General features: G+C 47.6%; 1 protein-coding gene across 5 annotated transcripts in view; it reads right to left on the bottom strand.

Moving 5' to 3' along the window:
• CSNK1D (casein kinase 1 delta) overlaps positions 1–7,619 on the bottom strand; it is a 37,700-nt gene extending 30,081 nt beyond the window's left edge. Inside the window, exons 1-2 of one of the 5 annotated variants that reach the window (XM_070773858.1) lie at positions 7,279–7,619; positions 390–500 (exon numbers count right to left, since the gene is read on the bottom strand). In XM_070773858.1, coding sequence (XP_070629959.1) covers positions 390–500; positions 7,279–7,354 — 187 coding nt within the window. In that variant the 5' untranslated portion in view covers positions 7,355–7,619. Of the gene's footprint in view, positions 1–389; positions 501–1,549; positions 1,782–7,278 lie in introns of those variants that run through there. The other 4 variants (XM_070773859.1, XM_019980906.2, XM_019980907.2 and 1 more) reach the window with 4 other exon arrangements.
• Between the last annotated feature and the right edge of the window lie 16,241 nt (positions 7,620–23,860).

Here is a 23,860-nt window from a genome sequence, read left to right as displayed (position 1 = left end):
TTCACAGAAGCGGGACGGTAACTGAGCTGAAAGGGATCTCACTCAGGAGGAAGAGTCCGCGGACCGTCCCAAAGCCACAGGCATGACTGAGACAGCACAGGAGGATCAGCAGGAAGCTTCAAGTCAGTGCTGACATAAGTTCGTGTTCAAAGACACCAGTACATAACATTCCCTAAGAAGGGAATATTCATGCAAAGAGCATAAAATGATGTTTGTCGAGTGAGGTCCTTTGCAGGCTTCTCAGATAGTATCTGAAGGAAGCCACAGGATGGGGTAAAGGCTATGAACGTTCCTGCCCCCTTTCCAAATCAACCAGACTGTGATTCATGACATCTGCCATCTCCCTTATCAAACACCACCTTGGTTTTCTTAATAGGTAAAAATCATACCTCCTCCCTGCATCATTTTGTAGATTTTGCTCTCAATGTGGAGCTGAGGGTGTTTGGTTTTGACACATTCAAGCTTGATGGCAACTTCTTCTCCTGCAGCAATGTCCGTACCTTGGCAAAGAAAGAAAACCACAAATGTTAATCATCTGGTATCTTCCACCTAACCCGACATTACAACACACTGGAGAGACAACGAGTGCTCTCAGAATCTTCTGAGGACAACCAGCTGATGGATGTACTCCACTTTCTACTACAAAATGGTGTCAGTGGTAGATAAACCCTTGTGGGAAAATAACCTTATTTTCACTTTTTAAAATAGGAGTATGTAATATGTATAGAAAAATTTTACATGGCGTTGTATCACCCACTTCCATATGGCCCTCCTCTGATCACCAGGAGACCCAGAGACAGGCTGTACAGTTCTCTCCACAGGATCCCTACTTGGTCTGAACCTTCTCATCCAGCCTGCTGGTCAGCCCTGCCTTCACCCACCCTAGGCTAGACCATGGGGAGTCCCAGGGCAACACATTCTATGTCGACCCCATTTCTCCATGCTTCCTTGATGGGCCTCAAGGGTGTACAATCCTCTCTCCAGAGGGAAAGCTGGGTTTCCACTGAACAACCACATGGCCTAAGCCCATCTCAGTCCATGCGGCCCAAGTACCAAGTCACAAACAGCAGGGTGGTTCTCAAGGGGGCTTGGTTCCCACGACACGGCAGGAGCCATCATTCGCCCAACACAGGTCAGGCCCAGGGAGACCCAGCACGTCCCTTCCCTCCCAGGGACCAGGACATTGCTCTGTGTCTCCTAGGGACACTGGATCAGGACTGGGTTCTGTCCGCAAAGCCCTAATCACACCTACGCAACACGTACTTGTCACTTATCTTTTGCCAATTTTGTGTTAAAACTAGCAACATATCTGCTCACATCTCCTGATCACCAGCCTATGACTGAAGATCAGAGGTTTAACCTCACGATGCCACTCTCTTCTTTACTACAATGTGGACCTACATACGTGACAACCACTACCCGTGCAGGCTTATCACAAAAATGTTCCTGAGTGCCAGTCTGACTCAAAGCTATGCTACAAGACCCCCCTCACCCTCCCAAGGCACATTCACTAGAGAGAATAGGAAAAGCAGTCTTAGAAAGCACATACCTAGGTCTCCCTTTGCTTTCCTCACCAGTTCTAAGTTAAAGCACTTTAATTCTTCCCAGAAGTACGGTTGTTTGTGAAGAAATTAACACTGGCTCCAGCAGCCCAGACGAAACCGAGACCCATGCTGGGCAAAGCAATGTTGCCAGTCCCTGGCAACTCAAGTTTCACCACCTGAGTTCAGAGGGGAGACCAGGAGGAGTCTGTTTCTTGGAGTTGTGGGGATGAATGAGTTGCTGGTTACAAAGCACACTGAGACTCCTGGACAAAAGGCAGAGTAAGGTCAGCAAGCATTAGAACAATGAAGACCTGCAGGAGAGTTGTCTGCTTGACATTCATGAACCCAGTAAATGCCCAAAAAAGAGAAACTGTCTCCTCTAGTCTGCTGGGACAGCTGCTTGAAATGTATCCATTTCTAGTGGCCCTAGGTACAAAGCTGGTCACCAGTGCTGGGGTTCCACGGGAATAACCACCATTTGATCACTGTTAGTGACCACCTTCAATTGAAGAGCTCCCTTTACCATGCCACAAAAACTCCTGGGTACTCCGAAGAAAGATAGGTAATACATTTTGTCCTTCCTGCCTCAGATTGGGATAATTTACCTAATCACAAGAGAAATGACTTCATTTTAAAATGTACTGTGTAAATGGAAAATGAACTCTGAGTTCCTGTGAGGACCTGGAACTCTGAACTGAACTTGCCAGCCCATGAGGAACAGATGACTCATCTTTCTAGTTACCTCAGCTACTCCCCCACCCCAAAGCAGGAGCATCAGAAAGTCTGTGATTATAGCACTCTTGCTCTTTCAACTATGTCTGTTCCGTCAACCTTGCCAAGAGGCAGGTTCTCAATGACAACATAGCCTGAGCCTGCACAGGCTACCTACTGAACTTGCACCTTCAAAAAGGCTGAGAACACTTCTAGCTCCACTGTATCATGGTTGATAAAGCTAACATCTGAGTCACCCCTGCAATACTGACAGTCTTGGGGACAAATGACCACAGGCAACTCTGAAACACAGTTGAATTCCAGTCTCCCCTAACATCACACCAGCAACAAAGCCAGCCTCCCCCAAGACCACACAGAGCAAGAGTCAGCTTCACCTAAGATTACACCAGGAAACAGCTCACCTCCTCCATGATTACACCAGCAAACAGCGTCAGCCTGCCCTAAGATTACACCAGGACAGAGTCAGCCTACCCTAAGATTACACCAGGACAGAGTCCACCTCCTCCACGATCGTATCAGAACAGAGTCAGCCCCCTACAGCATCACAGATGCAAAGGGTGCCCTGAGTCTGATGACTGAAAGAGGAAAGGCTGGACATGGGTTCTGTGCCAAACAGACTCGAGGGCAGCACCCACTCCAGGCTGTCTCCTCTGAGAGGTCTTCACCACTGGGTGAAGGAGCAGAGCTTCAAGTTCTGTATGTTCCATGGGAACTAAACAAGAGAGACCCCTTGTTTAGTTTAGACCCCTTGCACCACTCTGTAGCCCTGCAGTCCTATCCCAACTCCCCTGGCTGACAGCAGCCCCTGTGCTCTACCACCAGTGCTGGCCCACGTCTTGTCCCCAGACTGCCACCAGTCCACAAAGGGAAAACACAGGATAGCGAGGAAGCACCCAAGATCTCTGATGGCAACATGACATTGCTGCATTTTAATCTTATTTAACAAAAGTGCTGGTCTGCCACAACTGGAAATTACAAAGCTTGGGCCTTCACAACAGGTAACTTTTAGAAGTATTTCTAGATGCTGCTGCTAAGCCGCGTCAGTCGTGTCCGACTCCATGCGACCCCATAGATGGCAGCCCACCAGGCTCCCCATCCCTGGGATTCTCCAGGCAAGAACACTGGAGTGGGTTGCCATTTCCTTCTCCAATGCATGAAAGTGAAAAGTGAAAGTGAAGTCGCTCAGTCGTGTCCGGCTCCTAGCGACCCCATGGACTGCAGCTCACTAGGCTTCTCTATCCATGGGATTCTCCAAGCAAGAGTACTGGAGTGGGGTGCCATTGCCTTCTCCACTTCTAGATGGGGAACGAAAAAATCTGAAAGGTATTACTGAGCTCTGGGTTCCAGATTCAGAGCAAGTCAAAACCAAGCGGTACATCATGATTACTCTTAGTGTCTGTTTATAGTGAGATGTTTTATCCCCCAACAACCTCAGCTCTTTTGCGCAGTTCCACTGCTGGTCAGACAAGAGTTCCCTCTCACCAGGTAAAGATGTTAGTCTATGTTTAGACACAGGTTGATGCTGGTCCTAGGAAAACAAAATTATGTCCCTCAAGTTGAGAGCAAAGGCAGAGGATAAATGAAGTGAACTTAACCCTAAGCTTGGCCCTTTCCTGGAAGAGAAAGGTTAACTCCCACCGATGGCTGTCTTATCTTAAGAAATAGGGAGAGGCCTCTCAACAGCAGGTCAAAAGTTACTCTTGTAGGACAACCACTGACAAAGCAGCTGACTTGGTATCTAGAAACACTCAGGCCACCACAGTAGAGGACACAGGTGTGTGACTGCAGGAGCTCACACTGCAACTGCTTTCCTCTCCTGGCCTGTCAGCTACCATTCTGGAGCCTCTACTGCGTGCCAGACACCCCACTGAAGAGAAGTGAAAGTCAGAGAAGGGAAAACATGAAAACCAAGTATGAAGAGGTTACTAAGCTTTAGGTCCCCCCCCCAAAGTGTTTGTGTATATGATAAAGTCAAACTGCAAAGTCCACCTGGGTGAAGACTGGACAGATGAGGCCATCCTCTGACAAACCGATTGTCAGGATCAAGTACAAATGCCAACAGCTTGCAGGAAGAAAACCTCCTTCATTCCACCAATCATGAAAGGCGGTGGGTCCAAGGTACTGTAACCACCTCTACAAGACAAACATGGACAAGAATAGAGCTCCATGAGAACAGGGGGATCACAGTTTGGGAAAGACTGGAATAAACTGCAGGGCACAGTGCTGAGTGCTCATGTCAGCACAGCAGGCCTCTGGAAAGGGAGGCCAGCTCTGGGCCTTCTTGGTTCATAAGGCATTTAGCAAGCTGAAGGATAGCTCTGAACCCTCAGCTTCAAACACCTAAAAGCACTAGAAAGTCCAAGAAGACCCCAAACCCCACGCTCAAAGCAAGGTGGAGGAGGAGGAGTCCAGAGTGATCTGACCTATAGCAAAGTGACAGCAACTGGAACAACTTTAATCGTCATCATACTGTAATTTGTAGGACATAATTTTAAGATGAGAACCAAATTCATCATTCCTCAACTAATGACTAATTAATTGCCTAAAAAATGGAAAAAAAAACCAACCCAGAAACAACAGTGGTACAGATGACTCAATACATCCCATGGTCCTTGGACCATAAAAAAGACTGAGAGCTGAAGAATTGATGGTTTCAAATGGTGGTGGCTAGAGAAGACTCTTCAGAGTCCCTTGGACTGCAAGGAGATTAAACCAGTCGATCCTAAAGGAAATCAACCTTGAATATTCATTGGAAGGACTGATGCTGAAGCTCCGATACTTTGACCACCTAATGTGAAGACCCAACTCACTGGAAAAACACCCTGATGCTGGGAAAGACTAAAGGCAAAAGAAGAACGGGGTGCAGCAGAGGATAAGATGGTTGGATGGCACCATCAATTCAATGGACATGATTCTGAGCAAATTGTGGGATATAGTGGAGGACAGAGAGCCTGGTGCTGCAATCCACAGGGTCACAAACAGTCAGACACAACTTAGCAACTGAACCACCTCTGACCCACTTTTCCAGTCACACATCTCAATCTAACAAGACCACGTCACATTTTCTCAGTGAGGTAGCATGTAGCCTGAAGCCACCACTACATGGGCCAAGAGCCATGGCTGATGAAAATAACTGGTTGTATCCAACCACACACAAGTAACTCTAAGTGTATTCCAAGGGCTGGGCCATGTGGGTACTCATAAGGAGTGCTCAAGAGCCACAGTGTATCCATCTTAGGATAAATGTGAAGGAGAAAACTGAAGACAGATCCCTCTGGGACCAGTCAGCATGATGATCTGTATCAAGCACCACTGGTGTGCCCAGAACAAGGTGAGGCCCAAAGGACACACTTGTGAATAAGCCTACAGGGTCTCCCACAAAACTCTCAACTTCTTTGTGAATGCCCTGGTGACAGTGTTCCACACTCTGACTGAACAAAGTTTTGGAAAGCAGAGAGCTGTCTGGCAAGGTTTCAGACCAGAGAACAAAAAGTTTCAAAACACTTGACTTTTTCCTATCAGTGTAAAGGTGGCTAATGGATTGGCTTTTCAGTATGGCTCCTAGGTCTTAGGTTAAAACTTTTGCCAAAATCTATTGTTCTATAAATAAGGCAAACAGCATGCATTTACCCAGCACTTTGCCTCCCAAAACACTGCTGAGAAGGCAACTGCTGACTACCGGACATAAATATTTAAACAGCAAAATGCAAGTGTCTCTAAAGTGTATTCTACTCAGCAGGGAAGTAAAGCACACACTGATGTGACACGTTTCCCCGTAGGGTAAGGCTACCAAAAATAGTTAGGAACTATCCTAAGTGTGGATTCCTCTTACACTGTCAGCCCAGGAGGTCGTGCATCCTTTTGCGAACTATAGCCAAGGATGCGGCAGTGAGCACACGGACTTGGGACCATCTGAAAGGCATAACCAGAAGCATTACTGACAAACGAAGCTATTCCTGACCCTCCCTGACACCAGCCAAACAAAAACACCAGAGCGGGCTGCGCAAGCACAGAGCATGTTTACCCCCAAACTTGCGCAATGACAGTCCCTCTGCACACGCACCGCGTGCCAGGATGGACGTCCCCAATGTGGGGGTAGGAGTAACTTATATACAATTATTCCTCTGGGAAAACCCAATAAGGTATTTTTAAACTTTCAACTGTAAGACTCAAGACAACCTTTTATTACACACGTGTATATGCGCTTTCTTTCACTGGAAATCTGAAGCCATCCGGAACGTTCTAATCTTCGCCCCGCCCCCCCCCCCCCCCCCCGGTCTACCTGGAAGAATTTTCATAGCAAAAGGGCAAGCCAATGAGTAGAGCTTTGCCACTTTATTTGCCTCTAAGTCTGCCAACACCCTAGCGCTGACTTTGTCCAGAATCACCTGAATGTCATTCTCGTTTAAGCCGAGGTACCTAGTACGGAACTTGGATGCGCAACACGTTCTCAACGACCACTCGACTGGCCCCCAGGCGACCCTGCGCGCCACCTGCGGTCCACGACCCAGGCTCCGAGCCAGAGGGGCTGGTCAGCTGAGGCTGCACCGTCACGAGGAGCGCCGAGGAAGCCTCGGCCAGCCCCGGACTCTTCTCGTGCCCGCCGCACGGGCGTAGGACGTGGGAGCCGCACTCGCTGACGGCCTTTGTCTGCCTGGGGGGGCCACTGGGAGCGGACACCAGGCGGGGCAGGCAGAGCGGGCAGCGAGGGCCTAACCAAGGCTCCCGGCCGCTGCCCAGAGGCCGCGAGCTCAGGTTAAGCAGGTGCCCTCGGAGTGGGGTGGTGGGGTGGAGGGGCGCTGGTCAAAAAGGCCTAAAGTTCCTGCCTGGGGAGTTGGGAGATCCGAACCAGCGGGGACCCGGCTCACCGCCAGCGGCGAAGAGGGTCGGGCCTGGGGTTCGAGTCGCCGGGGGCGGGGTCGCCGGGGCGGAGGCCGGAACGGAACCGGGGCCGGCGGACGCCGGTTTGGGGTGGCCCGCGCCGGGGGGAGGGGCGCCTCACCGAGATAGATGTCTCCGAAGGAGCCGCTGCCGATCTTCCGGCCCAGCCGGTACCTGTTCCCCACTCTAAGCTCCATGGCGGCGGCGGCGGGACCGCTTTACTCCTGCCCTCCCGGCCGCTTCCTGGGTCTGAGCTCGGGGAGGCGGCGCCGCTGCTGCCGCTACTGCGGGTCCGGCTGCCGGCTCCGCCCCCCTCACGGCCCCGCTTTCACCATCGCTTTCCGGTCGCCCCGCCGCTCCCAGCGCCTCAATACGGGGCGGATGGGACAGTTCGAGCGCCGCCGCCCCTGTCCCGGCCCCCGCCGGCCCCGCTCGCCCTCTCCCCGCCGCGGATGGACTCGGATCTCCCGGGCCTAAATCTCCCTTCAGCTGCCTGAAGGAGCCGCCGCCATCGCGCTGTGACGTCACTTCCCCTAGCAACCCGGTGGGGCGGGGCTGCGCTGGCCGAGGGGCGGGGCCGCGGCTTCGGGCGGAGGGCAGGCGGCGAGGCCGCGCAGCCTAGGGGCAGGGCTAGGGGCGGGGTTAGGGGCGCGGCCGGGGCCTCGGGAGAGAGCCTGGGTGAGGGCAGGGCCTGGGGCCAGTGCTGTGTGGCGTAGTCGCGATCCACGGGTGTCCCGGCCAGTCCTCCTCTTTCCTTGCCCCCTGCCCACCCCCGCCCAGCAGTCCCTGGCCGAGAGCCCCCTGCCTGGTCCCTTTCCGCATGCAGGATCCACGTGCTCTCGCAGGGACTTCGTTTGTCCCCGCAGGTGTCTGGGAAGCCAGCTTCTCCTCGCGACAGGCATGGGACAGGCTTCCAGGCAGTGCCCTTTGCCGAAGGGAGAGAGGGGACAGCCTGTCTCTGCAGGCCCCAGACCCACGCATTCGGGACTCTCGGCGGCTGGGGTGGTGGGAGTGGGGACGCCCTTCCCTGCACAGGTGTCTGTAGGAAGTGACACAGGCCGGGACACAAGTGTGCACAGGTTTCTTGGGCTGGCCAGGGCGTGCACTGTGCAGTTCCCCTCCCACCCTCTGAGCCAAGCCCCGGGCCTACAGCAGGCTCAAGGGCCTACAGCAAGCTCAAGCCTCTGTCGGAAGGAGGAGCAGTTCGAGGACCTCTGGTGTCAGACTGAAAGGTGAGGCTGACGCTACCGTGGTTCAGAGGATGAGACCTGCATCGCCTGCCTCTCCAGTTCTGTCTCCTGGAAACTGGATCTCTGGTTTCATTTAGTCTGCCTTGGCTCTTCAGAGAGGCCCCTGAACCAAAAGGAAATGAGTTTCACCTGGATTCTTCTCTTGGCCTATCTCCTGCCCCAGCCAAAAAGAAGGAACCATGAACAAGCTGTTAATGCATATTTTTGGACAGCCAACAGACATACTACTCTGAGCACAGGGGTTACGTAGAGGTGTGGGTGAGATAGCTGCACAGGCTGTTGATTCAGGATCATCTTCTCTAGTTGCAGAGGAGGAAAATGCCTGGTCTTTCCATTCACAAATCTTCCCTCTCCACTGCTCCGCCACAGTAGGGCAGACCCTGTTTGAAAACTGTTGGCGGTCAGGTTGGAGGAGGAAGCATCAGTTCCTGAACGTTACATAGCAGTGCCTGAAGACAGAATGAGAGGCTTCAAGGCAAACTGGGGTCAACCACTATCGACTGGTGGGCAATCAGGACCACCTCATATCCATGCACAGAGGTGAACCTAGTTTCTCAGTCTTAGGACGTTGGGAAGATTTTTGGCAAACTAGTGAAAAATAGCCTTGCTGGCAGAATATGCTGTTGAGGTGCCCAGTCCCATCAGAGAAACCATGAGTGCAGGCTAGAAACAGAAAGGGGCCTGGCCCCAGCTTCCTGGAAATACTGGACTGGCCACTCCCTTAGCTGCCCTGGGGCTGATTGCTGGTCAGCAGTCCCCTGCTGGGGCCTCAGTGTCCTTTCTCAACAAGAAGCTGCAGCTCTTTGGGCTCCTCTCATGCCCCAGGATTCTGCCTGTTTCTCCTTTCCCCTCCGCCCCCAGAATTGGACTGGGTAATCCCATGGCCATCTGCTGTGTGTGCCTCAGTTTCCCATTTGTGAAGCACCCTTCCAAGGGCTAGGGCTTACAGAGGCTGTGCAGTGAGAGCTGCTTCATCACTTCTGGCCTCCTGGGACGGGGCCTAATACACCTTCGGGAATCACAATGCTCTCCTTGCTCATGTTCTGCCCTCTATCCCTGCTCTTGTGTGACCCTGAGAAGGTCAAAGTCAGTGCCCTAGACCATCCCTTGGGGCATGGTGTCAGGATCAGGAATAACATGGCCAGAAGGCTGGCATGTGGCCTGGACTCTGCCACATAGGTGAGTGTTCTTTTTGTTGGAAATGGCCTCATTAGCATCCCAGCTCAGGCTGATTCCAAGCTGACACCCAGCCTGCACCTGGCATATAGTAGGCACTCAGTAAACCCTGACTTCATGAATGACTCGTACGGATGAACTCCCAGCTCCTAGGCCAGGCCATTTCCAAGCAGAACTGCCGGGTTCAGACCCCATGTTCACAGCCCCCCTCCAAGACTCATGATTCTGCTTCCAGCATGGACACTGACTTGTACCAGCGCTCCAGCAAAAACTCACTCACACTCAGGTTGCCCCAGGTGTGTTCCCCAGTGGGCTGGGGGCCCATCTGCCTCTGCCTGGGGTCTTTTTATTTTAATCTAAAACTGCAGAAGGAAAGTCTTATCCAAAAGGCTGGGGAGTGGGGGCTGGAGGGCTGGAGGCCTTTCACCCGATCCTCTCCCTCCTGGCCTCTCCGCTGCCCAGATTTCCCCTCGGGTCCCTGACACCGCTTTCCATCCCCTGCGTGTCGCTGTCAGAGCCTTGCATCTCTCTCTGCAGACCATCCCCTCTCCACCTGGCACTGCAGTTTTAATGCACTTCCAAACATGTAGTCCCCTTTGCTTTAACCCAAACTCCCTGTGACTTCCTGGGTAGGTGAGAAAGCTCCTGAGGGAAGAGGCTGCCCAGCCTGTCCCCTGCCCTCAAGTGAAAGCAGAGCGCGAAGGAAGCAAGCTGAGATCTTGTGTGTCCTGGTACCCAGAGGGTTCCTGGGCTTCTGCTGGGTATGACTGTGTGCCTCTGTGAGTGGCTTTATCAAGACTGAGTTCATAAACCACATTTCACCCTTTCAGAGTATACAATTTGTGTACAGTTCAATGGTTTTTAGAATATAGCAACCATCATCACAGTCAATTTTACATTTTCATCACCCCCAAAAGAAGCCCGTACCCCACACCTACTCCTGCACATCCCATGCATGAATGAAGCCATTGTGTTCTCTGAGGTCAGACCAGGGCTGACATCAGGCTGCAAAGGTCTGCATTTTCCTGTCCCCTGAGAGCACACATCTCCCTTATCCCACCCTGGCCTCATGCTATGGGTTGTCAGACCCTTTAGGGGAGAGGGATAGATACTCCAGTCTCCAGAGACACGAGGCCTATGAATCTGCCTGTGTCCTTGGAAGGACACCTGATCTGGGCCTGGGCAGGATCTGGGAGATGCTCTGGGTCCTCTGGCTGCAGTATCTCACTGTGGCCCCTCACCTCCCAGCCACTCCCTCTGTTCTCCTTCCTCCTCTGGCTGGTTGCTCTGGCTTCAGGTAAATTTTTGTCCCTGAGCTCCCCTGACCTCCCTACTGTGCCTCCTCCAGCTGACTGGCTGGTCTTGGTCCCTGGTTCTTTTTCTGCCTCAGGTCACAGGTCACTGGCAAGAGTCAATTAATGGGTCAGGTGAGAGAGTCAGTTCCTAGGTAGCTTGATAAGAAGTCCAGGGTCCCCAAGGAGGAGAAAGGGGTCTGGGGCTCTCAAGGACAAAAAGACAAATGTTTTATTCTGCATTGCTTTGTTTTCAGTTCAGTTGCTCAGTTCAGTTCAGTTCAGTTGCTCAGTCGTGTCCGACTCTTTGCGACCCCATGAATCCCAGCACGCCAGGCCTCCCTGTCCATCACCAACTCCTGGAGTTCACTCAGACTCACGTCCATCGAGTCAGTGATGCCATCCAGCCATCTCATCCTCTGTCGTCCCCTTCTCCTCCTGCCCCCAATCCCTCCCAGCATCAGAGTCTTTTCCAATGAGTCAACTCTTCACATGAGGTGGCCAAAGTACTGGAGTTTCAGCTTTAGCATCATTCCTTCCAAAGAACACCCAGGACTGATCTCCTTTAGAATGGATTGGTTGGATCTCCTTGCAGTCCAAGGGACTCTCAAGAGTCTTCTCCAACACCACAGTTCAAAAGCATCAATTCTTCGGTGCTCAGCCTTCTTCACAGTCCAACTCTCACATCCATACATGACCACTGGGAAAACCATAGCCTTAACTAGACGGACCTTTGTTGACAAAGTAATGTCTCTGCTTTTGAATATGCTATCTAGGTTGGTCATAACTTTCCTTCCAAGGAGTAAGCGTCTTTTAATTTCATGGCTGCAGTCACCATCTGCAATGATTTTGGAGCCCCCCAAAATAAAGTCTGACACTGTTTCCCCATCTATTTCCCATGAAGTGATGGGACCGGATGCCATCATCTTCGTTTTCTGAATGTTGAGCTTTAAGCCAACTTTTTCACTCTCCACTTTCACTTTCATCAAGAGGCTTTTTAGTTCCTCTTCACTTTCTGCCATGAGGGTGGTGTCATCTGCATATCTGAGGTTATTGATATTTCTCCCAGCAATCTTGATTCCAGCATGTGTTTCTTCCAGCCCAGCATTTCTCATGATGTAATCTGCATATAAGTTAAATAAGCAGGGTGACTGTATACAGCCTTGACGTACTCCTTTTCCTATTTGGAACCAGTCTGTTGTTTCATGTCCAGTTCTAACTGTTGCTTCCTGTCCTGCATATAGGTTTCTCAAGAGGCAGGTTAGGTTCAGTCATGTCCAACTCTTTGCGACCCCATGGACTGCAGCACACCAGGCTTCCCTGTCCATCACCAACTCCTGGAGCTTGCTCAAACTCATGTCCATCAAATCGGTGATGCCATCCAACCATCTCATCCTCTGTCGTCCCCTTCTCCTGTCTTCAGTCTTGCCCAGCATCAGGATCTTTTCTAATGAGTCAGTTCTTCACATCAGGTGGCCAAAGTATTGGAGTTTCAGCTTTAGCATCAGTCCTTCCAATAAATATTTAGGGCTGATTTCCTTTAGGATGGACTGTTTGGATCTCCTTGCAGTCCAAGGGACTCTCAAGAGTCTTCTCCAACACCACAGTTCAAAAGCATCAATCCTTTGGCCCTCAGCTTTCTTTACAGTCCAACTCTCACATCCATACATGACTACTGGAAAAACTATAGCTTTGACTAGATGGACCTTTGTTGGCAAAGTAAAGTCTCTGTTTTTTAATATGCTGTCTAGGTTGGTCATAGTTTTTCTTCAAGGAGCAAGTGTCTTTTAATTTCATGGCTGCAGTCACCACCTGTAGTGATTTTGGAGCCCCCAAAATAAAGTCACTGTTTCCATTGTTTCCTTATCTATTTGCCATGAAGTGATGGGACCGGATGCCATGATCTTCATTTTTTAAATGTTGAGTTTTAAGCCAACTTTTTCACTCTTCTCTTTTACTTCAACAAGAGGCTCTTTAGTTCCTCTTCACTTTCTGCCATAAGGGTGGTGTCATCTGCATATCTGAGGTTATTGATATTTGTCCCAGCAATCTTGATTCAGCTTGTGCTTCATCCAGCCCAGGGTTTCTCATGATGTACTCTGCATATAAGTTAAATAAGCAGGGTTATTTAAATATATAGCCTTGACGTACTCCTTTCCTGATTTGGGACCAGTCTGTTGGTCCATGTCCAGTTCTAACTATTGCTTCTTGACCTGCATACAAATTGCTTAGGAGCTGGGTGAGGTGGTCTGGTATTCCCATCTCTTGAAGAATTTTCCACAGTCTGTTGTGATCCACATAGTTAAAGGCTTTGGCATAGTCAATAAAGCAGAAATAGATCTTTTTCTGGAACTCTCTTGCTTTCTTGATATTCCAATGGATGTTGGCAATTTGATCTCTGGTTCCTCTGCCTTTTCTAAATCCAGTTTGAACATCTGAAAGTTCATGGTTTACGTACTATTGAAGCCTGGCTTGGAGAATTTTGAGCATTACTTTGCTAGCATGTGAGATGAGTGCAACTGTGTGGTAGTTTGAGCATTCTTTGGCACTGAGTTTCTTTAGGATTGAAACGAAAACTGACCTTTTCCAGTCCTGTGGCCACTGCTGAGTTTTCCAAATTTGCTGGCATATTGAGTGCACCACTTTCACAGCATCATCTTTCAGGATTTGAAATAGCTCAACTGGAATTCCATCACCTCCACCAGCTTTGTTCATAGTGAGGTTTCCTAAGGCCCACTTGACTTCCCATTCCAGGATGTCTGGCTCTAGCCCAGTAATCACACCATGGTGGTTATCTGGGTCATGAAGATAAAATTTTTTTTCTACTTTGCTTTGTTTTACTTCCCTGGTGGCTCAGATGGTAAAGCGCCTGTCTACAATGGGGGAGACCCAGGTTCGATCCCTGGGTCGGGAAGATCCCCTGTTGCAGAGGGAGAGGGTGGGAAGATTTGGGAGAATGGCATTGAAACATGTATAATATCATGTATGAAATGAGTTGCCAGTCCAGGTTCGTGCACGATACAGGATGCTTGGGGCTAGTGCACCGGGACGACCCAGAGGGATGGTATGGGGAGGGAGGAGGGAGGAGGGTTCAGGATGGGGAACACATGTATGCCTGTGGCGGATTCATTTTGATATTTGGCAAAACTAATACAATTTGTAAAGTTTAAAAATAAAATTAAATTAAAAAAAAATAAAACAAACAACAACAAAAAAAGAAATGGCAACCCACTCCAGTACTATTGCCTGGAAAATCCCATGGACAGAGGAGCCTGGTAGGCTACAGTCCATGGGGTCGCTCAGAGTTGGACATGACAGAGAGACTTCACTTTCACTTTTGTTTTAGTCAATATAACAATGTATCTTGCTCAAGGACATGTTTATCCTTGACAAGTTTTTCTGACCAATCTTGTTATCTTAAGACATATGTTGTGGGAGTGGGTCTGGTAAGACCTTTCTGTTGTTTCCACCGGCTCTTCACAGAGCTGTGCCACCCTCCTCGCTCGGCACATGACCCAGAAGGAACAAGAAGAGAAGCTGTACGTGATGCTGCCAGTGTTTAACAGGGAGCCGTGGCTGCACGGGCGCAGGAGGGCCTAGAGGAGCTATCCCACGTTGAAGGTCAGGAAGGGCAGCGGTGAAGAGATACCCCTCATCCAAGGTAAGGAGCAGCAGCTGCGCTTTGCTGGAGCAGCCGTGAAGAGATACCCCACGCCCAAGGTAAGAGAAACCCAAGTAAGACAGTAGGTGTTGCAAGAGGGCATCAGAGAGCAAACACATTGAAACCATACTCACAGAAAACTAGTCAATCTAATTACACTAGGCCTTGTCTAACTCAATGAAACTAAGCCATGCCCGTGGGGCAACCCAAGACGGGCGGGTCATGGTGGAGAGATTTGACAGAATGTGGTCCACTGGAGAAGGGAATGGCAAACCACTTCAGTATTCTTGCCTTGAGAACCCCATGAACAGTATGAAAAGGCAAAATGATAGGATACTGAAAGAGGAACTCCCCAGGTCAGTAGGTGCCCAATATGCTACTGGAGATCAGTGGAGAAATAACTCCAGAAAGAATGAAGGGATGGAGCCAAAGCAAAAACAATACCCAGCTGTGGATGTGACTGGTGATAGAAGCAAGGTCCGATGCTGTAAAGAGCAATATTGCATAGGAACCTGGAATGTCAGGTCCATGAATCAAGGCAAATTGGAAGTGGTTAAACAAGAGATGGCAAGAGTGAATGTCGACATTCTAGGAATCAGCGAACTGAAATGGACTGGAATGGGTGAATTTAACTCAGATGACCATTATATCTACTACTGCGGGCAGGAATCCCTCAGAAGAAATGGAGTGGCCATCATGGTCAACAAAAGAGTCCAAAACGCAGTACTTGGATGCAATCTCAAAAATGACAGAATGATCTCTGTTCATTTCCAAGGCAAACCATTCAATATCACAGTAATCCAAGTCTATGCCCCAACCAGTAACACTGAAAAAGCTGTTGAACGGTTCTATGAAGACCTACAAGACCTTTTAGAACTAACACCCAAAAAAGATCTCCTTTTCATTATAGGGGACTGGAATGCAAAAGTAGGAAGTCAAGAAATATCTGGAGTAACAGGCAAATTTGGCCTTGGAATACGAAATGAAGCAGGGCAAAGACTGATAGAGTTTTGCCAAGAAAATGCACTGGTCATAACAAACACCCTCTTCCAACAACACAAGAGAAGACTCTATATATGGACATCACCAGATGGTCAACACCGAAATCAGATTGATTATATTCTTTGCAGCCAAAGATGGAGAAGCTCTATACAGTCAGCAAAAACAAGACCAGGAGCTGACTGTGGCTCAGACCATGAACTCCTTATTGCCAAATTCAGACTTAAATTGAAGAAAGTAGGGAAAACCACTAGACCATTCAGGTATGACCTAAATCAAATTCCTTATGATTATACAGTGGAAGTGAGAAATAGATTTAAGGGCCTAGATCTGATAGATAGAGTGCCTGATGAACTATGGAATGAGGTTCGTGACATTGTGCAGGAGACAGGGATCAAGACCATTCCCATAGAAAAGAAATGCAAAAAAGCAAAATGGTTGTCTGGGGAGGCCTTACAAATAGCTGTGAAAAGAAGAGAAGTGAAAAGCAAAGGAGAAAAGGAAAGATATAAACATCTGAATGCAGAGTTCCAAAGAATAGCAAGAAGAGATAAGAAAGCCTTCTTCAGCGATCAATGCAAAGAAATAGAGGAAAGCAACAGAATGGGAAAGACTAGGGATCTCTTCAAGAAAATCAGAGATACCAAAGGAACATTTCATGCAAAGATGAGCTCGATAAAGGACAGAAATGGTATGGACCTAACAGAAGCAGAAGATATTAAGAAGAGATGGCAAGAATACACAGAAGAACTGTACAAAGAAGATCTTCACGACCCAGATAATCACTGACCTAGAGCCAGACATCCTGGAATGGGAAGTCAAGTGGGCCTTAGAAAGCATCACTATGAACAAAGCTAGTGGAGGTGATGGAATTCCAGTTGAGCTATTCCAAATCCTGAAAGATGATGCTGTGAAAGTGCTGCACTCAATATGTCAGCAAATTTGGAAAATTCAGCAGTGGCCACAGGACTGGAAAAGTGCCGAGGTCCAGCCCCGGCTGATCCAGGGTATTCGAAGGAGAGACGGCCTAGGCGACTATTTATATGCTAATTAGAGATATAAGAGTAATAGAATGAGGATAGCTCAGTAGGAAAATTCAGTGGAGAAAAGAGGCTGAGTAGCTTGGTTTACGCGGGAGATCAATAAAACTTCAAGACAAGAAGTTTGCACCACTTACGTAGGCCGCAGGCGCCCTCTCGAATAGCGGAAGGTGCCCCACCCTAGACACCTTCTCGAGTGGGTCTTAGAAGCCCAGGCATAATTAGTAAGCATGGTGGGTTCCGCGCTCCAGATGGAGACTCAGCTGGAAGTTAAAGGGAAGAATGACATGGGGAGACCAAGCGTTGGTGAGCAAGGCCCGTAGCTTTATTTTTAACAGGGGCTTTTATACCCTAAGTTACACGTAGAGGATAATAGGGGATGCAAAGTCAGCAGTTTTTGATCCTTATCAAAAACCAGGGTTTCTTTCCTGCAAATTTATCGTATACAAATGGTTTAGGTGATTTACGTCATCTTCTGGCCAGAAGGCCTATTAACATTTTATGACTCTTGACAAGGACTTATCAACAAAGACTTATTTTCTCTAAGAGTAATTATTTTAAGGTTTGGCGCCATCTTTCGAAGATAAAATTGCATTCCTATAGGGCGGATGTGTAATGGGTTTACAACAAAGGAAAGAATTTATTACCTTAAGGGTCTAAAGTTACTAACACCAAGGCCACTACTTATTTTTTCTATATACCAACTATATTAATTAATACACATTCAAGGATACAATTCAGGGGATGTAAAAACTTGGCAACAAGCATTGGCTCATCAATGAAATCTTTTACTAGTTTTATTCTGACAGTTTCTAACTCTCTGAGAGGTTCTAAGCTATTTGAATATCTTAAGCTTCCCGTGCCTCTCGAGGCTGGGAGACTGTAAACAATCGTATGCATAACTGTAGGAGTCTGGGTAAACTTGTCAGGCGAGTATAAGAGCCATCTGAGGGGTTTGGATTTAAACACTCCTAATTGCCCAGGAACTTTTATTAATTGGAGCTGTAAGTTAACTCTTTGACAGAGAGAGCAAGATGGTGGTAGGGGACAGCCCCCAGTAAAGTCAGAGGTGAGAGCACAAAGCAATAAAGTAGGCAGACTCTGGTTTTTTTGGGGGTAGATGCTCCAGAATATCCGGGGGGACTCCTGAGGCTCGATCCCGCTTTTGCGTATGCCGAGCCTCCTTCCTCATGACCTTTGTCACGAGTGGAATGCCTCACCGGCTTCTGGCAGAAAAGGTCAGTTTTCATTCCAATCCCAAAGAAAGGCAATGGCAAAGAATGCTCAAACTACCACACAATTGCACTCATCTCACACGCTAGTAAAGTAATGCTCAAAATTCTCCAAGCCAGGCTTCAGCAATATGTGAACCGTGAACTTCCTGATGTTCAAGCTGGTTTTAGAAAAGGCAGAGGAACCAGAGATCAAATTGCCAACATCCGCTGGATCATGGAAAAAGCAAGAGAGTTCCAGAAAAACATCTATTTCTGCTTTATTGACTATGCCAAAGCCTTTGACTGTATGGATCACAGCAAACTGTGGAAAATTCTGAAAGAGATGGGAATACCAGACCACCTGATCTGCCTCTTGAGAAATTTGTATGCAGGTCAGGAAGCAACAGTTAGAACTGGACATGGAACAACAGACTGGTTCCAAATAGGAAAAGGAGTTTGTCAAGGCTGTATATTGTCACCCTGTTTATTTAACTTATATGCAGAGTACATCAAGAGAAACGCTGGACTGGAAGAAACACAAGCTGGAATCAAGATTGCCGGGAGAAATATCAATAACTTTAGATATGCAGATGACACCACCCTTATGGCAGAAAGTGAAGAGGAACTAAAAAGCCTCTTGATGAAAGTGGAAGTGGAGAGTGAAAAAGTTGTCTTAAAGCTAACATTCAGAAAATGAAGATCATGGCATCCGGTCCCATCATTTCATGGGAAATAGATGGGGAAACAGTGTCAGACTATATTTTGGGGGGCTCCAAAATCACTGCAGATGGTGACTGCAGCCATGAAATTAAAAGACGCTTACTCTTTGGAAGGAAAGTTATGACCAACCTAGATAGCATATTCAAAAGCAGAGACATTACTTTGCCAACAAAGGTTCGTCTAATCAAGGCTATGGTTTTTTCTGTGGTCATGTATGGATGTGAGAGTTGGACTGTGAAGAAAGCTGAGCGCCTAAGAATTGATGCTTTTGAACTGTGGTGTTGGAGAAGACTCTTGAGAGTCCCTTGGACTGCAAGGAGATCCAACCAGTCCATTCTGAAGGAGATCAGCCCCGGGATTTCTTTGGAAGGAATGATACTAAAGCTGAAACTCCAGTACTTTGGCCACCTCATGAGAAGAGTTGACTCATTGGAAAAGACTCTGATGCTGGGAGGGATTGAGGGCAGGAGGATAAGGGATGAGATGGCTGGATGGCATCACTGACTCGATGGACGTGAGTCTGAGTGAACTCTGGCAGTTGGTGATGGACAGGGAGGTCTGGCGTGCTGCGATTCATGGGGTCGCAAAGAGTCGGACATGACTGAGCAACTGATCTGATCTGAATCTTATTAATTTAAGATGTATGTTGTGGGAGTGGGTCTGGTAAAAGTATATAAGGCCTTGGTAAGACTGGTGAGTGGGGGCACTTTCTGTCCCCTTCTGATGTCTATGTCAGAAGCTTTCTCTGTCCTTTTTTCACTTTAATAACTCTGCTACACAAAAGTTTTTGAGTGATCAAGCCTGGTCCCTGGTCCTGAAGCTAAATCTTCTTCAGAGATCACAAATCTGACTTTGTTCACCATAAGCTATTACAGGGGCCAAGGCTATTTGCAAATTGTATCCACCTGTGGTTTCCCTCTGTCAGAGCTTGGGGCAGCCCAGGGTCACCAAGGAGGGGTTTTGTGGCTCAGGCTCACACCCTGGAGGGAAGGCTGAGCCGATGGCTACCTTCCTTGACTGGGACCTACCGGAGCACCCAGGAATGATTCTCCTCCTTTCTGCTAAGTTAAGCTAAGCAAAGCTAAGTCACTTCAGTTGTGTCTGACTCTGTGTGACCCCATGGCCTGCAGCCCACCAGGCTCCCCTGTCCCTGGGATTCTCCAGGCAAGAGTACTGGGGTGGGCTGCCATTGCCTTCTCCGCTCCCTTCTGCTACATGTCAACAAACCATAGGAATGCTGATTCATGTTGTTCCCTTAGAGATCATCATTACATCATTACAAGATGCAGAAACAGGCCCAGAGAGGCCATCTGAGTAAAATTCCAAGATTTTCTGGGGCACCTGCAATTTCAACTTCTCTGTGATTTTAACAAAAGCCAACAAAAAGAGAGATTCAAGAGAGGATGGGATAACCAAAAGATGAAAGCAACCCAAGATGGATAAAGGGATAAACAAAATATAGCATAGACAGGCAGGACACCTGGGAGATATTTCAGGTTCAGGTCCAGGCTATCAAAACAAAACAAATATCACAGTAAAGTCAGTCACCTGAATTTTTGGGTTTCCTAGTGCTTTTGAGGAGAACTCATTTGAGTACTCTTGCCTGGAAAATCCCATGGATGGAGGAGCCTAGTAGGCTGCAGTCTATGGGGCCGCTAAGAGTCGAACGTGACTGAGCAACTTCACTTTCACTTTTCACTTTCATGCATTGGAGAAGGAAACGGCAACCCACTCCCGTGTTCTTGCCTGGAGATCCCAGGGACGGGGGAGCCTGGTGGGCTGCCGTCTGTGGGGTCGCACAGAGTCGGACACGACTGAAGCGACTTAGCAGCAGCAGCAGCAGTGCATTTGAAGAAGGCTGAGCGCCAAAGAATTGATGCTTTTGAACTATGGTGCTGGAGAAGACTCTTGAGAGTCCCTTGGACAGCAGGGAGATCCAATCAGTCAATCCTGAAGGAAATAAACCCTGAATATTCATTGGAAGGACTGGGGCTGAAACTGAAGCTCTGGTACTTTGGCCACCTTGTGCGAGGAGCCAACTCATTGGAAAAGACCCTGATGCTAGGAAAGATTGAGGGCAGGAGGAGAAGGGGGTGACAGAGGATGAGTTAGTTATATGGCATCACTGACTCATTGGTCATGAGTTTGAGCATACTCCAGGAGATAGTGAAGGACAGGGAAGCCTGGCATGCTGCAGTCAATGGGGTTGCAGAGTCAGACATGACTTAGCGACTGAACAACAACAGTCATATGAAAGCTGTGTTTACAGTTTTTCCAGAGAGGAAATGTAGATGGCCAAAAAGCAAGTGAGAAGATGTTCAACATCACTAATCATCAGGGAAATGCAAGCAAAACCATAATAAGATACCACCTCACACTTGTCCGAATGGCTATCATCAAAACGAATACAAATAACAAGTGTTGGTGAGGATATGGAGAAAAGGAAACCCCAGTTCACTGTTGATGGGAATATACATTGGTGCAATCAGTATAGAAAACGGTATGGAAATTTCTCTAAAATCTAAAAATAGAGCTACCATGTTACCCAGCAATTTCACTTCTGGGTGTAGAATATAAAGAATATAAAAATACAAATTCAAAAAGATACATGGACCCCAATGTTCATAGCATTATTTACAGTTGCCAAGATATGGAAGCAACCTAAGCGTTCATCAACAGATGAATGGATAAAGAAGATGTGTATACAATGGAATATTACTCAGCCATTAAAAAGAATACATTTGAGTCAGTTCTAATGAGGTGGATGAAACTGGAGCCTATTATATACAGTGAAGTAAGCCAGAAAAAAAACACCAATACGGTATACTAACGCATATATATGGAATTTAGAAAGATGTTAATGATAACCCTGTATGTGAGACAGCAAAAGAGACACAGATGTATAGAACAGTCTTTTGGACTCTGTGGGAGAGGGCAAGGGCAGGATGATATGGGAGAATGGCATTGAAACATGTAAATTATCACATGTGAAACGAATCTCCAGTCCAGGTTCAATGCATGATACAGGGTGCTCGGGGCTGGTGCACTGGGATGACCCAGAGGGATGGGATGGGGAGAGAGGTGGGAGCAGGGTTCAGGATGGGGAACACATGTACACCCATGGTGGATTCATGTCAATGTATGGCAAAACCAATACAAAATTGTAAAGTAAAATAAATAAATAAATAAAACTGGAAAAAAAAAAAAAAAAGAAGATATGTATATATATAATGGACTATTGGTGGCTCAGAGGGTAAAGCGTCTGTCTGCAATGCAGGAGACCTGGGTTCGATCCCTGGGTCAGGAAGATTCCTTGGAGAAGGAAATGGCAACCCACTCCAGTACTCTTGCCTGGAAAATCCCATGGACAGAGAAGCCTGGTAGACTACAGTCCATGAGATTGCAAAGAGTCGGACACGACTAAGAGACTTTAAAAAAAAAAAAGAATTAAAAAAAAACAAAGAATTAAATCTTGCCATTTGTAACAACATGGATGACTTGGAGGATATTATGCTAAGTGAAATAAGTTAGACAGAGAAAGACAAATACTGTATGATATCACCTATATGTGGAATCTAAAAAATATAACAAACTAGTGAATATAACAAAAAAGAAATAGACCCACAGATATAGAGGACAAACTAGTGATTACAAGTGGGAAGAGGAAAGGGAGAAGAAAAATATAGGGGTAGGGGACTAAAAAGTACAAACTATTATGTATAAAGTAAGAAATACGGATATATTGCACAACACAGGGAATGTAGCCAATTATTTTATAATGTAAAATAATAGCCATTTATTTTAATGGGGTATAACTTTTAAAAATTGTCAAACACTGTATTGTACACCTGTAGCATATAATACTGCTGTACAACTATACCTCAGTAAAAATTATGTTTACACTATTCTACAGTCTATTAATTGTGCAAAAGCATTATGGCTAAAAATACCCCAATTTTATTTTAAAATTTTATTTGTCTTTTGGCCACACCACACAGCATGTGGGATCTTAGTTTGCAGACCAGAGATGGAACCAGCGCTCCCTCCATTGGAAGCGCAAGGGGAAGTTCGAGGTCTTAACCACTGATGGCCAGGAAAGTCCCTACACCTTAATTTTAAAACAATGCTGTTGAAAAATTGTGTCTATAGACTTGCTCGATACAGAGCATCAATGTTCAAATTTGTAAAAAAAAAAATGCAGGACTTCGCTGGTGGCACTGTGGATAAGAATCTGCCTGCCAATGCAGGGGGCATGGGTTTAATACCTGGTTTGGGAGGATTCCACGTGCTGTGGAGCAACTAAGCCTCTGTGCCACAGCTACTGAGCCCACGCTCTAGAACCTGCAAGCTGCAACTACTGACCCTGCCTGCTGCAACTGCTGAAGCCCTCGAGCCTAGAGCCTGTGTTCAGCAACAAGAGAAACTTCTCAACAGTGAGAAGCCTGCACACTGCCATGAAGAGTAGACCCCACTCACTGCAACTAGAGAAAGCCTGCTGCTGCTGCTGAGTCGCTCCAGTCGTGTCTGACTCTGTGCGACTCCATAGATGACAACCCACCAGGCTCCCCCGTCCCTGGGATTCTCCAGGCAAGAACACTGGAGTGGGTTGCCATTTCCTTCTCCAATGCATGAAAGTGAAAGCCTGCACACAGCAACAAAGATCCAATGCAGCCAAAAACAAAAATAAATTTAAAAAATGCAATATCTGCAAAGCACAATAAAATGAGGTGTGCCTGTACATACATTAGAATATTACTCAGCCATTAAAAAGGGAGGAAATTCCAACAAGTGCTTAACGTGGATGAACCTTGAAGACATTGTACTAAATGAAATCAGCCAGTCACAAAAGGCCAAGGGCAGTCTGATTCCATGTGCATGAGGTCCCTAGAGCAGGCAAATTCATAGCAACAGTCAAGTAGAAGTTCCCAGAGGAGGGAGAGGGAGACGGAGAGGGAGAGGGGAAGTTAGTGTTTAATGGAGACAAAGTCTCAGTTTAGGAAGGTGAAAAAGAGTCTGGAGATGGATGGTGGTAATGGTTACACAATAAACTGTGGAAAGTTCTGAAAGAGATGGGAATACCAGACCACCTGACCTGCCTCTTGAGAAATCTGTATGCAGGTCAGGAAACAGCAGTTAGAACTGGACATGGAACAACAGACTGGTTCCAAATAGGAAAAGGAGTACGTCAAGGCTGTATATTGTCACCCTGCTTATTTAACTTATATGCAGAGTACATCATGAGAAACGCTGGACTGGAAGAAACACAAGCTGGAATCAAGATTGCTGGGAGAAATACCAATAACCTCAGATATGCAGATGACACCATCCTCATGGCAGAAAGTGAAGAGGAA

This window comes from Bos indicus, chromosome 19 (genome assembly GCF_029378745.1).
Source record: "Bos indicus isolate NIAB-ARS_2022 breed Sahiwal x Tharparkar chromosome 19, NIAB-ARS_B.indTharparkar_mat_pri_1.0, whole genome shotgun sequence".
Classification (NCBI taxonomy): Eukaryota; Metazoa; Chordata; class Mammalia; order Artiodactyla; family Bovidae; genus Bos; species Bos indicus.
Note: the sequence above shows the minus strand (reverse complement) of the source record. Positions and strands in the feature narration are given on the sequence as shown.